Source organism: Balearica regulorum, chromosome 9 (genome assembly GCF_011004875.1).
Source record: "Balearica regulorum gibbericeps isolate bBalReg1 chromosome 9, bBalReg1.pri, whole genome shotgun sequence".
In the NCBI taxonomy this organism is placed as follows: domain Eukaryota; kingdom Metazoa; phylum Chordata; class Aves; order Gruiformes; family Gruidae; genus Balearica; species Balearica regulorum.
Window position 1 is genome coordinate 28,848,710 of NC_046192.1, and position 17,714 is coordinate 28,866,423.

General features: G+C 47.3%; 2 protein-coding genes across 3 annotated transcripts in view; one reads left to right on the forward strand and one right to left on the reverse strand.

Moving 5' to 3' along the window:
- The first annotated feature begins 268 nt into the window (after positions 1-268).
- Positions 269-13,952, forward strand: IGSF10 (immunoglobulin superfamily member 10). The gene is made up of 7 exons (XM_075761868.1): positions 269-462; positions 2,133-2,262; positions 4,133-4,523; positions 5,228-7,968; positions 8,404-9,550; positions 10,215-11,115; positions 12,005-13,952. The coding sequence occupies exons 1-7, from the start codon at positions 269-271 to the stop codon at positions 13,911-13,913; spliced, it is 7,413 nt and encodes a 2,470-aa protein (XP_075617983.1). The 3' UTR covers positions 13,914-13,952.
- Positions 13,953-16,564: 2,612 nt separating this feature from the next.
- Positions 16,565-17,714, reverse strand: part of MED12L (mediator complex subunit 12L) — a 149,625-nt gene continuing 148,475 nt past the window's right edge. For both annotated transcript variants that reach the window (XM_075761763.1, XM_075761762.1), the window contains one exon: positions 16,565-17,319. In XM_075761763.1, the coding sequence (XP_075617878.1) occupies positions 17,270-17,319 (50 nt within the window). In that variant the 3' untranslated portion in view covers positions 16,565-17,269. The remainder of the gene's footprint in view (positions 17,320-17,714) is intronic.

Below are 17,714 nucleotides of genomic sequence, written 5' to 3' on the forward strand. Positions count from 1 at the left end.
CCGAGACGAAGGAGTCGTGAGGCTGTTTCTTTAGAACGACCAGCATTTTCGATCATTGCACAGATCTAAAAACCAAGGGGAAACCCGAGAGCTTTGGGTCTGTTTTGTGGGTTGGTTTTTCTTTCAAGTTACAAAACTCTTCTTGTGCTCACAGCTTCAAACCGAGCAGCTCAGCGCGGCTGGCACCGTAAAGGCTTGTGTGCTTTGTTTTCCTTGCAGGAGTCTGTTCGCTTGTGCCGTGAAGGCTGGCGGCGTGTTTCCCTGCGGGATGAAGGCACTACGCCGGGGCAGCCCCGGGTGGCTGGCCGCCCTCCTCGCCGCCTGCCTGGCTGCCCTCCCCGGCAGCATCGCCTGCCCCCGGCTCTGCGCCTGCTACGTCCCCACCGAGGTGCACTGCACGTTCCGGTACTTCACAGCCGTCCCACCGCACATCCCTCCAAACGTGGAGCGCATCAATCTGGGGTATGTTTAACATCGAGGTTTTAAATATTGTGACCAGTTACCTTTCAGCACTTTGCAAAGCAGTAACTCAGAGTTTCCAGATTTAGGGCTAAAATTTAAACAAAGCAATAAATAGATCTTAATAACTTAATGTTCTGCAGTATTCAGAAGTTGATACAGTCACAGCTAGCAAAGCCTAAGACCTCCAACACTAAGTGGAAATTTTGGGGATGCATCACAGGGCACGTAAGAACTTCAAAAAGTTTTGAACTTAAATGACTTCTTTTATATTACTCGAACATTTTGCATCCATAACATGGAACTCGGGAGTCTGAAATAGAATTCTTTCTGGGAAAAGATAGTTCAGAGCTCAGACAGTGGGCTGGAAAATTGGTATGTGTATTAAAATCTTCAGAGACTTTGGTGTGACTTTAGAATGTCACACAATGCTATTATCCATGCTTGCGCCTATCGAGTCTATGGGAAATAACACTCGTCTGAATATTTCAGCTTCCCAAATGGTTCTGTGCTGTGAGTGGTTAAAAGGAACAGGGAATAGATGATACCCAGGCTCAGCTGGCCCGTTAACGCAGTTTCCAGCAGGTATTCTCTGTCATACAATCCAATGATGAGACCAGTCAGCAATATCTGACTGATCCTTGTATCACTTTTCATACACATAACCTTTGAGTCGTCCATATGTGTATGCAGAACACATAAAAGGAAGTTTCCTTGATGTCTTCCCCCTCATCTGCCTTCTGCTTCCGGGCACGACATATCCAGATGCCAGCTCCTGGCCCCTGGCTGCCCGTTCCTTCCGCTGCTTCTGTCAGCGCTGGCCAGAAGTGCCGTATCCGAAGCCCTGCAGTTAAGTACCAGTACTTTGAGAGGACTGTGGGTTACCCGAGGTGTGGGACATATGTTTGAAATACATTAATTACTACTATGGAAGGCCCGTCTATCTGACTGGTGAAATAATGCAACTTATTTGTCACCACTGGGCATAGGAGGTGTGACTGCAGCGCGAGGAGAGTCCCTGCGTTAGCTAATCACGTCATGCAAGTGTGGTAGCAGTCATGAAGTCAAAGGCATCGCAGAGCAGGTACTCACCATTTGCGAGGCTTATGCAACACCACGAACCCTGGGGTAGCGTAGCATGCCAAGGCCGAGGGCGGGACTGGAAGACACTCTGCAAACCCACCCGCACCGTAGCCTGGGCACGGCCGTCGTCATCCAGGTCCCAGGGGGAAGGTGACACCCGGTGCCCTTGGCTTTTCCTAGTTCCCAGCGGACAGCAGAGGAGGCTCTCTGGTTCGTGGTCCGCTCTGGGATACCACAGCGTTGGGAAGAGAGGCATCGATGCGTTGCCAGCCTCTGCCGTTACAGGAGCTCCTTGCTCTTCTCCGTTGAAGCCCCAAACCGGCATTCTTGGCTGCACGTCTTTGCGGCTGTTTCCCAACCCGTTGTGAATACAGTCTTCAGAAAGCTGCCCTGGAAAAGTTACCAAATTTTGTGCTAGCATGAAGGAATGACTTAAAAATCTCATCTTAGCAAACACAAGTGCTGCCTACCTCTATGCATTTCCAAAGAGTTGTTCGTTTGGTTTGGTTTGGTTTGGTTTGTTTGTTTTAAAACTTGTGAAGTTTAGCTGTCTGACTAAACCCAGGTCTGGGATGAAATGTTTGTTACAGCTACAACAGCTTGCTTAAACTGACGGAAACAGATTTTTCTGGCCTGGAGAAACTGGAGTTACTGATGCTGCACAGCAATGAGATAAATACAATCCCTGATAAGGTGTTCAGTGGTTTATATTCATTACAGGTAAGAATCTTAATTAGGAGATGACCTAATCTTAATTCTTGTTCTACCTTTTAAACAATCTGCAGTAATACTGATAAATGGGAGCAGACTAGCAGCCTGTAGCATTGTGGTTTCCTGTTTCTTACCGTATCCACATGAAAGGTGAGGGCCTCCAGCATCCAGTATCCCCCCGGGAAATGTCCACCCTTCCCAGGTGGGCAGATTAAAGAGTGTGACCAACATAGTGGTAGGTATGTCAGCAATATCTGAATGGGCAACTGCAGTTGGATCTCGCTGTCACACGAGAGAGAAAGATTGCAGAGCTCCAAGTACTGCGGCGGTGGTAGGAAACTTGCCTTCCGTTAATTTGTTAGTCAATTTTACTTTATTTTTTTTAGAATTGTTTTCCATCTAGATTTTCCCTTCAGTACAGTACAGTTCTGTCCCTTTCTGGCCTTCGTTTAAAAAAAAAAAAGGCTCCTACTGAACAGACACTGGACATATTACATATAAACATTGTAATGCTGTAAAAACCCTACAGCTCCTTGGTTTTATAATTTAACATCTATTTGTGGACTTTTAAAATACAGTGTTTGATGTCTGTTTTGTTCTTTAGCTGAAATATTGCCTATTTTTAACATATGACCTATATTTACATATATTGTAAAATTTAGTAAACGTGTGATACAGGGATTCTGGAGCTGTCTCAGCATCACGCTGTGCCATACTCATATATAAAGAAGTACTTACACGATTATTTAGGAACAGCCATTCCCAGGTAATTACACTTACTCTCCAGTTAACTTTCCATCTAGAGCTGTTCTTAACGGCTGTAGCGCAATAATAGTGGTGTAGCTGTGCTGAACTGAGAACGTGAGACCTGAACTGTTCAGCCGGAGAACCTGGGCCTGGCTCCGTTGCTGGTTTAGAGGATTAGTGGGCAGGGGCGGGAGGGACAGGAGAAACTGGGCAGGCGGTGGAGCGTACGGATCTTTGGGTTTATTAGCCCTCGTGGAGGGTGGTGCTGTGCCTGAAGGCTTGCTTGGTAACTCCTTGCAACTCGATGAAATAAGCTTTATGGAGCCTATAAACTTTCCTCCCTTATCAACAAGCAAGATGGCAACACAATTATAGATAGTTTTAATGGAATTATATTTGGCAAATAAAATAAACTTGCAGGTTATTGTGATTTTGTACTTTTTTCCCTCACTAATTTTCAAAATACAGACTTTGCGACTGTAACAGTATAATTCTGACAGGAAAAGTAACAACAGAAGGGGTGTCTTGGGTCCCATATTTAATTCTTAATAGGCCAGTTTTGTTCATCGCATAGTTAGGAATTTGACTTTTAACCTGTCAGCAACAAAATGCCACCTGAGAGCTGAGGTTTGGCAAGTACACATCTTGCATGACACAAATCCTGAAACTGGGAACGCACTTGGCGTTTCGGTTAAACATCAAACACAACAGGCTTTCCTGTGCATTTTTATAGTCTCGGAACTGGCTGGAACAAAAATCACTACCACAGCTTATGCTCAAATTCTGCTTCCCCTTTTCGTAAGTGTGGTTTAAGTGGGATTTTTTTTTTTTTTTTTTTTGAATGAGAAGTAAGCATTGCTTTATTTTATTTTTTAATCACTGCATTTTGTAAATGTGACTGCAGAAATGCCACCTTGATGGACTGGTGGAACAAGAAAGCATCCCTGTAGTCCTGCAACTAACATTGCATTTTTAAAAATAATTCCTCCTACTAAGTTTTTTTCCAATCACTCACATAATTGGTCTGATGAAGTACTTTCACTTCACAGAATAACCGTCAATCAAAATTTGTTAGGTATCTTATAACAATATAGCATGGGTTGATATACACTTGTTGCTTTTTCATCAACAGGTCTTAAAAATGAGTTATAACAAGGTCAGAGTACTTCAGGAGGATGTTTTTTATGGTCTAAAGAGCTTGGTACGGTTGCATATAGACCACAATAAAATTGAATTTGTAAATCCCAACGTTTTCTACGGACTCACATCGCTGAGGTTGGTCCACTTGGAAGGAAATTTACTTAAGCAGCTTCATCCAGATACTTTTGTCACCTTGCGCTATGGACAAATATTTAAAATATCCTTCATGAAGCACATTTATTTGTCTGACAATGTGTTGACTTCACTACCACAAGAAATGTTTTCCTACTTGTCTGAGCTAGAGAGCATTTACCTTCATGGAAACCCATGGTCCTGTGATTGCAATCTACAGCGGTTTGCAGCGTGGGCAAAACAGAGACCAGGTGAGCTGAAGGCTTTGTTTATGCTTTTTAATCATGTTATAGCGTCTTATTCTTTCTGATAAAGGTAACCGTCCTCTATTTATTATTCTCCCAGAAAAGACTGGAAGACAGGATTTTTGTAGGTGCATGTAATGAGGATAAACAGATTGAAACCCTTCAGTTTCCCAGATTAAATGAATCTAGTGGTCTTAACCCATTCCTGAGTGCAGCTTTCCTTAATGGAACATTTTCCTTGGCCAGTCTAAAGCTTCTGTGCACCAGGAGAATCCACAGGGAATAAGGAAGCTAATTTTTATGTGATTGGCAAGAGCGAAGGACGCGTTGCACTCAATTCTTCAAAAAAGCAACAAGGAATGGGGCTCAGGGGCTTCTCTGTTGCTGCCCTGAGTAGAGGTTGCACATGACCGTGTAGCGTTACCCCCAGACTGCTAGAGCCCCCCTCTCAGATCAAAGCTACGGTCGCGTACCACAGCAGAGCCCTTCTTGCGTGGTGTGAAACCTCTGGGACAGGGCGTCGTACTGAGCTGCAGCAGCAACAGTCCTTAAGCAGTTTCAGCTGAGAAAATTCATAGGTTTTCATAGGTTACTTTAGGACTAACTTTGTTAATACTGTATTCAAGAGAACAACTTGCTGGTAGCTATATGTCTTTTTTAATACTAAAAATTGTATCACTAAAAATTGTATGCATTTTTCTTCCCTTCAGATGTTATAAAGTGCAAAAAAGACAGAAGTTCTGGTGCTCAGCAATGCCCAGTTTGCGCTAGTCCCACGACTCGTAAAGGGAGAAGCTTAGTGGATATTCCTTCTGCATCTTTAACCTGCACTAAGCCAGCCATACATGACTCCCTGAAACTGAAAAACCTCACGGTGCCGGGTGATGGGGATTTCAGTTCCGTATCTCCCAAGGACTTCATAGCGCCCATAGGATCCATGGTTTTGAACATGACGGACCAAGCAGGAAGTCGAGGTAACTTGGTTTGCAACATCCAAAAGCCTAAAGAAATGTCTCCCATCTCATTTGACAAAGATGGCAACAGTACGGTACTCAAAGCATCGTTCTCAGCATTTCTTGTGTGCGGCATTGAGTATGAACATATTCAGCAGCTATGGAGCATACTGGCACTGTACAGTAATTCTCCCTTAAAGCTGGAAAGGAATGTCCTAGCAACTCACGTGCCTTCTGTTGGTTACAAATATAAACAAATCTACTCAGAAAAAGACGAACTTTTTACCAATATAGAGACTGAACTGAGAGCTGAACCGTCTTGGTTAATGCAAAGCAGAGTGGCATTACAGCTAGACCGGACAGCAACCACACTTAACACGTTGCACATCCAATACTTTACAGATGCTGAGATTATTTTGCCCAGTGCTGACAAAAAACAGGTGAGAAATAACTGGACCATCATCTCCAGGGACAACAAAACACAGACGGAGCACACTGTTTTAGTCGGAGGGGCCGTCGAACTAGAGTGCCGAGCAATTGGAGACCCCGCTCCTGCAATAGAGTGGATACTGGCTGATGGGAGCAAAGTGAGAGCCCCTTATGTCAGTGAGGATGGAAGAATCATCGTAGTTAAAACTGGAACATTCACGTTACGGACAGCTGACACGTTTGACACTGGGCTTTATCACTGCATAGGCACAAATTACAACGATGCAGATACTCTCACATTTAGAATTACTGTGGTCGATCCTTACGTGGAGCACAACAGCGTAAATGGAGCCCAAGTTTCTGCGTTTGTTGGCAGCACGCTCTACCTTCCCTGTACATCCACCGCCGTTCCAGATGCTGCCATTAGTTGGGTGTTACCTGAGCATGCAATTCTTCAGCATTCTGTGAGAAACAAACATATTTTTGACAATGGTACCTTGAGAATACAAGGGGTAACAGAGCAAGACCGTGGCTACTTCAAATGTGTTGCAGCCAACCAGTATGGCGTTGATCTGTTGGTTTTCCAAGTGCTAGTTAGGAAGGACGAAACCACTCTAAAGAAAAAACATGTAGCTGTGGGAGAATGGGAAGAGGGCGATGGCTCTGGCAATGCAGTGCTGGCCTCTGCCACAACACAGGAGCATCCTTCCGCTACTCTAGCTACCTTGACAGCTGATCAGATCTCTGCCACTACAGCATCCAGAAATCAGGTCACACAGAGCACACACAAAAGGAATGGCTACGGGAAGATGACTTACAGGCACTACAGGGACAAAATAAGCAGGCGGTTTAGAGGACACAGAAGACAGTTTGTTTCCTCAGCCAGGAGAGCTGATCCACAGCGCTGGGCAGCCTTGTTGGAAAAAACAAGGAGGAACTCGACATTGATAGAAAAGCAAGCAGAAGTTGCAACGAAACCACCTCTTCAAGTCCGTAAGTTCTCAGAAGTACCTGGGAATGAGGAGGAAACATCTGGTGATCTCATATCTCCAGAAGAAGAATTCATGATACCAGTAACAGAGACAACCACTGTATCTACTCTGGGGACCATGACAACTGCAGGGCCCCAGATGACCATGAGTAACACTCTTGCTAGGAAAACCTCTCTCCTGGTTGCAGAGGCAGTAACTCCCTTACCCTCTCCTTTTTCACAGTCTGCGTCATCTGACAGCAGAAGGCCTCAAACATATCTAAACCCCACAATTACACACTCGAGGGAAAGATCTGATTTAAGTCAAATGTCAGCAAATGGTATGAAACAATCAGCTGTATCAAATGGAGCAAGTAGAACATCTACACTCTTCCCTGCTGGGAAAACGTTGGTGTATTCTGGGGAAAGTAATAAGCAGCATTTAAAATCTGTATCTACAACACTCGTGACAAACGTTGTGGCCACCAGCAAGTCTGTCGCTTCCCAAACTGCAGCGGACAAGCTACATGTTTTTACTGAGTCTGTTGATAAGATTTCGTCCAAAACAGATCACCAGATACCTGTAGTGACAGTCAGTGAACCAAGCCCTGGATTTAGTCACGTTTATTTTCATGTTACTCAGAAACAAGTAACTCCTAAGCCACCATTGGCCTCAACTACCATTACTCATCAGCAAATTCAGACTATTCAGGATGTTACAACTCATACACCCCAGGCCCAGCAGCAATATGGAAGACGGAGGAAAATTTCTAGTAGGAGACGATTTGTTAGACCAGGACGCATTCCAGGTATGAAAGAGCACAGGTACAATTTGGGGAGGCCAGGATCTGTCAGAGGAAGTACAGCTGTGGCTCCAGATGTTCAAATGAATATGAAATATGTATCAAATTTACCAACCTTAAATAATTTAAACCACTCCATCAACCCACTTAGCCCAGCAGCACCTCTGTCCTCCCCCTCTACCATGACTATGCCATTGGAGCACCCAGCAGGTTCTCATCAAAACACAGCATTCCTTGGGGAAGAGGAAAACAAAGATAACGCAAGGCAAAAAACTACTCCGACAGCCCTGCCTTTCATTACAACGGGAGTCCAACCTTTTAGCATCAGACCACCAACAACGGCAATCCACACAGCTCATACTGCTACAGAAATTACAAATACCATAAGCACTAAGATACCTTCTACCCTTGAGTCAGTCTCACCCAGCGCTAAGCCTAGAACCTCACCAAAAAATTCCCAAAGAGGAAAAATTAGTTGGGAACATCTCTTTGGAAATGGTGCACAAAAAGAGGTTCTGGAGAAGGTACCAAACCAACAGACAGATGTGTTTCCATCAATAGAGGTATCGACCATGCTTCCTAAAACTACGGCAGCATTATCCATGTCCAAAATGTCTCCTTTGCACTTTACGCCTATTTCAACAGGTGGGACTCATAGCAGTGGTTTCTCGTCTATAAACAAACTCATTAAGTCAGAAGAACATCTTCCCACTGCAAAACCACATTCTTACTCTAGTCTTGCAACGAGTGCAACCAAAGAAATGGATGTAACAAGTTTGGGGCCAACAGTCATACCTATTATTACTCCTCAAACTGACTCCAAAATCACCAAAAGTAAAACATTCAGAGTGGGAAGGAAGAGAGGTCAGAGGAGGAGGAGGCCCCCTAAAACACCTGCTTCACCAAGCGTGACTGCAGGCCGCAGCACCGTGGCGATTCCATCGGGGAACGCAGCCCTGCCTGTCCTGACAACAGGTCAATCATTAACGATGCCTACAAGTCTTAGGCCTGCAGAACCTCTCTCCGAGGGTGCAAACGCAGCCTCAGCGACACAAGTGCCACTCAACAGACCGATGGCACCTCAGGACGTGCCTGCGGCAGCCACGCAGACGTCAGCGACCCCCGTCACACCGAGGACTCTCCCGTCAACCACGCCGCCCCCCGACAGTGGGATTGCTCAGAGCCCCGCCGTGCCGCCCCAAACCACACCGCAGCTTTCTGAGCCTTTCATGAGCGCACGGCCTGCCACAGGCCACGCGGCCTCGGGGTCAGAACCCGCCCGGGAAATCAAAGCCACTGCAACCGTGGCTGCAAAGTCTCACCCGAGAACGGAAGAGGGGGTTCTCCAGGAACACCACGTAGCACAGCCTCCATTCCTGGCAAGAACCACGCCAAGTACCAGAGCTCCCGCTGCACCCACAGACATCGCCCGCCCCAGTGCTCGGCACCCCGCCCCGCTGCCAGCCCCCACAGCCGTTGTGCCACCCGCACGGACAGAGAGAACCCACGCGCCTCCGTGGGGGGGAACCCAACGCTGGCAGAAGGCCTCTGCTATGGTGACAGGCAGAGGCCAGGCAGCGCCTGCCCATACATGGACCGCCCTGAGGCCGATGCAGACGGCGAGTCCCCGTGCTCCGCTGCGGGATGGGGACAGGGACAGTTCTGCCAAAGGCTGGTCAGGAAAGAGACAAGATCAGGAGGCTGCCACCAACAGTCCTACTGCCTTGGACTCTTTAAGCAGAAATCATTTTGCAAAGCCCAGAATAATTGGAGGAAAATTAGCTGCTTTTACTGTGCTAGCTAATTCAGATGCTTTTATTCCTTGCGAAGCCACTGGTAACCCCCGTCCAACAATAGAGTGGACCAAGATGTCATCAGGTAAGATTGATAAACCTCCCCAGAAATTACCTCCCGTTACAATCTTGTAATTTGGCAGATGTTTTGTGTGCCGAACTCAAGTATTGCTTCATTTAAGAGTACCGTGAAAGAACAGTGAAAAGATGAACTTGGAAACAGTGGAAAGAAAGATATCCCGGCACACTTGCGGAGTGTCTTACTGCTAATACATGAAACGGTTCTTTAGGGAACTAAAGAAATATATAATCTATATTTAACCATAATTCTGTCTTTATTGTAAGAAGATTTCAATATTTATTGTACGTTACCTGTTATTCCAGAGCAGTGAGACAAGTGAAAAGAAAAATCTGTCTGTGGTAACAAACCATCAAATCAAGTTAAAGCTATGCCAAAATATCTGTGAGTACGCAAAGCTCACAGCTCTGCCAAAGGATTTTTGGATCTGCAGAGCCCCGTCTGCTTTATCCAAATGTTGTCTCTACTGAGGACTAAATTTTGGGTTTTACTTTAAAGCTTTGTCATTGTATTTGCAAAATAGTCTTATTTCTGTCTTTCTTACCACGATTGTTTTAGTTATTTGGGCAAAGTGGAGCAGGACAGGGAGAGCGTTTTCAGGGACCGAGTGAAAAGAAGCTCAAGGAGAGATGTTCTGACGTTCTGCAGCGTTGTCCCCTTGCTTCCGTAGGGACCGATGCTCTGGCAGGCCGAGGTGACGGCAGATGGATGGTGTTTGCCAACGGCACGCTCTCCATTGCCCGAGTGGGCCTGGAGGACCGCGGGCAGTACCTGTGCACTGCGGCCAACCCGCACGGCACCGCACGGCTCCTGGCCACCTTGTCGGTAGTGGCCTACCCACCGCGCATCACCGGCGGCAGGTGGCAGCTCCTCACCGCTCACTCCGGAAAGCCCGTGGCAGTGAGGTGCAAAGCTGAGGGAAGGCCTCCCCCCACCGTCTCCTGGGTTCTAGCAAATAAGACGCACGTCTCCGACTCTTCTTCAGGAAATAACCAAGTTCACGTGCAACCAGACGGCACTTTAATTATCAAGGAAGTCACTGTTTACGACAGGGGCCTCTACACATGCGTGGCTAAAAACCCAGCGGGCAGTGACACGCTGGTTGTAAAACTGCAGGTCATCGCGGCACCTCCCGCTATTCTGGAAGAGAAGAGACAACGTGTTGAAGGAACGATGGGGGAAAATCTGAAACTCCCTTGCACCGTGAAAGGGAACCCTCAGCCCAGCGTCCACTGGGTCCTCTTCGATGGCACGGTGGTGAAACCTCTGCAGTTTGTCAACGCAAAGCTGTTCCTCTTCTCCAATGGGACCCTCCACCTCAGCAACGTCGCCCCTTCCGACAGCGGGAATTACGAGTGCATAGCCACAAGCTCGACTGGCTCGGAAAGGAGGGTGGTGAGCCTCGTGGTGGAACACAGGAACACGCTTCCAAAAATAGCTACCGCCTCCCCAGAAAAGACTCAGTTGAACTTTGGGGATAAGTTGCTTCTGAACTGCACAGCGACGGGGGAGCCAAAGCCCAGGATCATCTGGAGGTTGCCTTCCAAGGCAGTTGTCGACCAATGGCACAGGTAGGAGTCTTTATTTCCCCTCCCCCACCTCTTTGACACTGCAAATGCTATCTTCTCTGGCGCTCGTATAAGAGATCATTACATCACTGAAACAATACATTGTGAACTAAACTCACTTTTAAACATTTAACAGGGATGAAACATCTGTGATGATGGCTTGTTATTATACTCCTCGTTACAGACCACATCGATTGTCATAAGTGAGTGAGGTCTTACCAAAATGAATACAAGTCTTATTTGAATTAAGGAATCAGCTGTTAATCGTGCATCGGCTGAATTTTGTCATTTTATAGGAGGAAAAGTTATTTAGAAGAGATTTGTGTAGTCTCTGCCAAGTCTGCCTCTGAGGGTCTCCCCCCGCAGTTACACTTCACCTTCGCTTTGGGAGGGACAGCCCTGGCTCAGGATGTTCCGAGCAGGCTCACAAGAACTCGCAGCTGGGCTGAGGGAGATCCAGGTCCGTGCCCCGCTGCAGGAAAGGCAGCCAGAGGGCAATCACTCGGTGCCAAGTGTCGTTCTGGACAACCCGTGGCAGCACGGCCAGCTGGCCCTGGCCAGGGGCGAGTACCACAGGTTGTCTGCAAGGAGAAGCATGAGGGAGAGGAGCAGGGGCTGGTGGGATGAGGGACGTAAGGTTCAGCAGAGGCGGCATCATGCAGCTTTGCACACCTACGTGGGTCAGCAGGCACGTGCACTTCCACGTAACTACGAAAGCAACAACTACATCAGGTTATAACCCGCTGGGTCTGTGGGTGATGCGGACACAGCGTCGTTGGAGAGAGCTTCTGTATCGTGTTGTGCTGTTACCACTGTCAGTCACTTTCGGTGCTCAGTATTCACCTCCAACATTTTGTTCCATAATTCTTTTCCTCTTTCTCCCCCACAACAGAATGGGAAGTCGAATCCACGTGTACCCCAATGGATCCTTGGTTATTGAGGCAGTTACTGAAAAGGATGCAGGTGACTATCTGTGTGTCGCAAGAAACAAAATTGGAGATGATCTGATATGGATGAAAGTCAGCATCACAATGAAACCAGCCAAGATTGACCAGAAACAGTCTTTCAAGAAACTGGTGCCATACGGAAAAGATTTCAAAGTGGACTGCAAGGCCTCTGGGTCACCCGCCCCAGAAATATCCTGGAGTTTGCCAGATGGGACGGTGGTCAACAATGCGATGCTGGCAGATGACAGTGGACACAGGTCTCGCAGATACATCCTCTTTGACAATGGAACTCTGTATCTCAACAAAGTCGGAGTAAGAGAAGGAGGAGATTATACCTGCTATGCTCAAAACACCCTGGGAAGAGACGAAATGAAGATACGTATCACGGTCGTCGTGGCAGCCCCTCAGATAAAGCACAACTACAAGACGTACATTACAGTGAAAGCTGGAGATACGGCATTACTGGACTGTGAAGCTGTTGGCGAACCCAAGCCAAAAATATTCTGGTTGCTGCCTTCCAGCGACATGATCTCCTCATCAACAGACAGACACTTCCTGGGCGCCAATGGCTCTCTGTCAGTCAGTCAAGTCAGGCTGTTAGATGCCGGGGAGTACATGTGTGTTGCTCGCAATCCTGGAGGGGATGACACAAAATTGTATAAACTGGATGTTGTTGCTAAACCACCCATCATAAACGGTTTATACGTGAACAAAACAATCATGAAAGTGACGGCAGTGAGGCATTCAAAGAAACAAATTGACTGTAGGGCAGAAGGGACACCTCCTCCTCAGATTATGTGGATCATGCCTGATAATATTTTCCTAACAGCTCCGTATTATGGGAGCAGGATTGCAGTACACAAAAACGGGACACTGGAGATCCGGAACATAAGGCCTTCTGACACAGGAGATTTTATCTGCGTGGCACGTAATGACGGGGGGGAGAGTATGCTGGTGGTGCAGCTGGAGGTATTAGAAATGCTAAGGCGACCGATGTTTAAAAATCCATTCAATGAAAAAATAATAGCAAAACCTGGAAAAACTACCACACTGAATTGTTCTGTGGATGGAAACCCTCCACCCGACATCAGCTGGATGGTGCCTAACGGCACGTGGTTTTCCAGCGGCATCAGGAGTTCCCAGTTCCTCACAGGGAGCAGCGGCACCCTTACCATCTACAGTCCTGACAGAGACAAAGCAGGGAAGTATCGCTGCGCCGCCAGGAATAAAGTTGGCTATATTGAGAAGATGATCATCCTGGAAGTGGGCCAGAAGCCCAATATCCTCACGCACCCAACGGGGCCGGTGAAGGGCGTCAGCGGGGAGTCGTTATCGCTGCACTGCCTGTCTGACGGGAGTCCCAAACCAAACACGGCGTGGACTCTGCCCGGTGGCCACGTGCTGGAGCGACCGCAGATCAGCAGGAAGTACATACTGCTGGAAAACGGTACTTTGGTCATACGAGAGGCCACCATTCATGACAGAGGAAATTACGTGTGCAAGGCCCACAATAATGCCGGAGACTCCTCTGTGACTGTTCCTGTGGTGATTGTAGCCTATCCCCCCAGGATTACGCACAGACCCCCGCAGACCATACGCACGATGCCTGGGGCAGCAGTTCAGCTCCACTGCGTGGCACTGGGAATACCAAACCCAGAGATTACCTGGGAGTTACCTGACCACTCGGTACTGTCTGCGGGTCGCCAAGGCCGAGCTTCTGGGAGCGAACTGCTTCACCCCCCAGGGACGTTACTCATCCAGAATCCCCGACCCTCCGATTCCGGCGCGTACAAGTGCACAGCGAAAAACTATCTTGGCAGTGATTTCACAATAACATATGTTCACGTCATTTGAAATAAGAAATACAGCATGAGTGATTGTTAACAAAGTCTACAGCTGGACCGAGTTCATTCTTGGAATAAGTTTAATCAAAGGCAGCCATAGGCATGTAAGTGCCTAAATACATTTACAGTATTCAGTCTGCGATGACCGTGCCAAAAAAGAGAGGAAGGGATGGGGAAATTAGAGCCAGCATTATTATCTAGCGTTGGTTCTTTTGGTGATTAAATGGCCTTTAATAGAAACAACCCTAAAGCACTTTTGCTCTGCCAGCAAACACCAACTATCAAATACAATTACTTTCTGGAAATGTACCTAGAGATATTCAGTAAAGGACAGCCTTTTTCATATTAGTTTAATATCATCCACCTTGTGTGACTGTCATCAGCATGGATCATATAAAGCAGGTGTATCTGAGAACCAAAGAGCAGATTTGATTGTGATGCAGATTACCTTCATATCTTTGAATATTTAGTATGTTTTTTTAATAAATATTCAATGGTGAAACAAGTAGTGAAGTATTTCTAATACTACAGCTCTGTTTCACACAGTCCTTTTTGCAGAACTTTGGGATGACACATACAGAACAACCTTGTTCTCATGTTTAAACAAGAGAGTAAGCCCTGTTTAGTGCTGTTTAGAAAAAGTACACAGACCACAGGTAGAAACACTCTAGCCTGGTATCATTTTTCTATTGTCACAAAAGTATTTTTTTGAAGATTTCTCACTAGAAAACAATTGCATCACTTTGCATATAAATTTAGCATTCTCTCAATTCAGTAGATAGGGCTAAGAAGCAACCTTCCGTACACGAGGGGAAAAATGCCTTCACAGCGGTAGGAAATGCTTAGCTGCACATTTTACACCAATGAATCACAGCTTGGACTGGTCAAATAAATCCTTAAAAGCCAGTAACTAAGCCAGTAACTAAAGCTCAGAGCTTCTTATAGTCTTCCTGAGAGATGAATGTCAGGCCAGAGGGGTCAAAATACACACAGTGCAGCCTTTCCCCTTAACTCCGTGAACTGGGGACACGTCTCACAGAGGAAAGGATCCCTTGGCCCCAGCCAGCCCCAGAGCTGCCAGCGCCTGGCACTGCCTGGTCTCGCTGGGATGTGTGAAGGGTTCAGTGGAACCGCCCCCTGCCTCGCCAACAACTCATAGACTCGTAGAATGGTTTGGGTGGCCAGGGACCTCCCAGCCCATCCAGTGCCACCCCTGCCATGGGCAAGGACACCCTCCACTAGCCCAGGTTGCCCAAAGCCCCATCCAGCCTGGCCTTGAACACTGCCAGGGAGCCAGGGGCAGCCACAGCTTCTCTGGGCACCCTGTGCCAGGGCCTCAGCACCCTCACAGGGAAGGATTTCTGTCAGAAAAACAACTGAGGTAATGCGGTTCTGGACAACCTCTTGAAGTGCAGGTCTCATCCTAAACTCTAGTCAGTGGAGATCGACTTGAGGCCCAAGCCACTCTTAAAATATAGCTGACAGCTGCTACAACTTCAGGAGCTTCTATCCAATAAAATGCATTAAACTGCTGAAACTCACCCAGCAATCGAGAATCAAACCCGGAATTTCAAATACTCACCATACAACATCGGTAGCAGACACAGGAATTACTCATTAGGGCGACTTCAATACAACGAGCTGTCAGCTATGGCAGCGCCGAAACCACAGAAGGGGCTTTGGTGGCTTTCACAGAACCCCAGACTGGTCGGGATTGGAAGGGACCTCTGGAGATCATCTCGTCCAACCCCCCGCTAAAGCAGGATCACCCAGAGCAGGTTGCACAGGATCGTGTCCAGGCAAGTTTTCAATCTCCCCAGAGAAGGAGACTCCACAACCTCTCTGGGCAGCCTGTCCCAGGGCTCGCTCACCCTCAGAGGGAAGAAGTTTTTCCTCATGTTCAGGTGGAACTTCCCGTGTTCCAGTTTGTGCCCGTTGCCCCTTGTCCTGTCACTGGGCACCACTGAAAAGAGTCTGGCCCCTTCCTCTTGACACCCACCCTTTAGATATTGATAAGCATTGATCAGATCCCCTCTCAGCCTTCTCTTCTCCAGGCTAACCAGCCCCAGCTCTCTCAGCCTTTCCTCACACCAGAGATGCCCCAGGCCCCTCATCATCCTCACAGCCCTCCGCTGGACTCTCCCCAGTAGTTCCCTGTCTGTCTGGAACTGGGGAGCCCAGACCTGGACACAATATTCCAGATGTGACCTCAGCAGGGCAGAGCAGAGGGGGAGGAGAACCTCCCTCGACCTGCTGGCCACGCTCTTCTCCGTGCACCCCAGGCACCACTGACCTTCTTGGCCACGAGGGCACGCTGCTGGTCATGGAGAGCTTGTGTCCACCAGGACTGCCAGGTCCTTCTCTGCAGCGCTGCTTCCCAGCAGGTCACCCCCACCCTGTCCTGGTGCTGGGGTTATTCCTCCCTGGGTGCACGACACTCTCCACCCCAACTCTGTGAAAGCTGGTAGGAGATTTGTTACTAAGGCACCAAGTCAGACACGGAGATCCGTTTCCTGTGAGGCTTTACCAGGACTTGGAGATTTCCCTACGCAAGTGGAGCAAAACCCACTCTGAGGGTTCAATCCGTTACTCTGTCGTGCATGCCGTGACAACTGCTCACCAGTGAATGGCATATTAAAAAGACCAAATATGAAACGCTGCTACTTCTAGTAGGTTTATTAACGTTACATTGTGGCTTTTAATAGAAACTTTAAGAAGTTCTAATACAAGCAATAAACCCACTTCAGCACCTTCTTACCACAATAAGAGCAAGAGAAAATTGGTACTTTAAACAAAGAACTTTATAAAGTGCATATGAAAATTACAGTCAAATAAACACAATTTAAATTGAGGCTTGTTCTACCAACAAAGAGGTGAATATTTTAATGAACAAATTAACTTCTATGCCAAAATTGTAAGTGCCTTTCAATTCAGTAGTTTGGTCCAGTGCAGTTCTTTTAAAAAAAAAAAAAAGAACAAAAAAGCCCCAACAAAACCACAAACCAACCCACCCCCCCAAAAAAAACAACAAAAAAAGTGTTTCCCACAAATAAATAAATCCAGCATTCTTTGTCCTCTTTAAAAGTAACAGGACCTAAAAAGCACCAAATTCATAAAATCTGCAATAACATTCTTCAAATGCGCCCACAAGTCCATACATTTAAATCTAGTTAAACGCAAAAAAAATTCCCCAAACCCAAAAAACCCACCTTGTTACATATTCACATCAACTGCAGCACAAAATAATTACTGAAATAATAAGAGAAGAAAACTGAACTCTGCTTTCTAGCAATAACTAGTGCATTGAATTTTGAATGTTCTGTACTTCAGTGCAAACGTAACACGCCGTCTCCTTCCATCTCCGGTTCAGAAGTGTGAAGGATGTCCGTACTGGTTCACTCCTTGTGGCTGGTTACCTGGTTGATAAAGCGAAGGGAAGCGTTTGTACAGGAACGCAGGAGCCCACCTGTGCTTCAGGCAGCACACCCCAGCCCAGAGGGTCCCTCCACGCGGACCTAAAGGCGGCACGAGGCGCTCCGTTCCCCGGGACTGCGCCTGCGGTAGGACTAGGGGAGTGGGGGGAGGCAACAGGCAGCAGATCGTGACGGGGCCAGCGGCCCCAGCCCCGAGGTGACTCAGGCTTCTCTGGGGACCGGCGGAAATCTGTGGGATGCACCAGAATTTTGGTATGAGATCACTACTGGGATGGGTAACCAGCTGGCAGTATAAATTACATCTATATAGGGCAGCATTTAAACGGGCAGCACACCTCTGGAAAGAGAATTCCGTATTCAAACACGCGTCTGCACTT

Excerpts from the sequence above, each read along its gene's own strand:
- IGSF10 (XM_075761868.1), top strand. The coding sequence starts at position 269 with ATGAAGGCACTACGCCGGGGCAGCCCCGGGTGGCTGGCCGCCCTCCTC. Across the intron at positions 463-2,132 it reads GTGGAGCGCATCAATCTGGG|CTACAACAGCTTGCTTAAAC; the intron begins GTATGTTTAACA and ends TGTTTGTTACAG. Across the intron at positions 2,263-4,132 it reads GTGGTTTATATTCATTACAG|GTCTTAAAAATGAGTTATAA; the intron begins GTAAGAATCTTA and ends TTTCATCAACAG.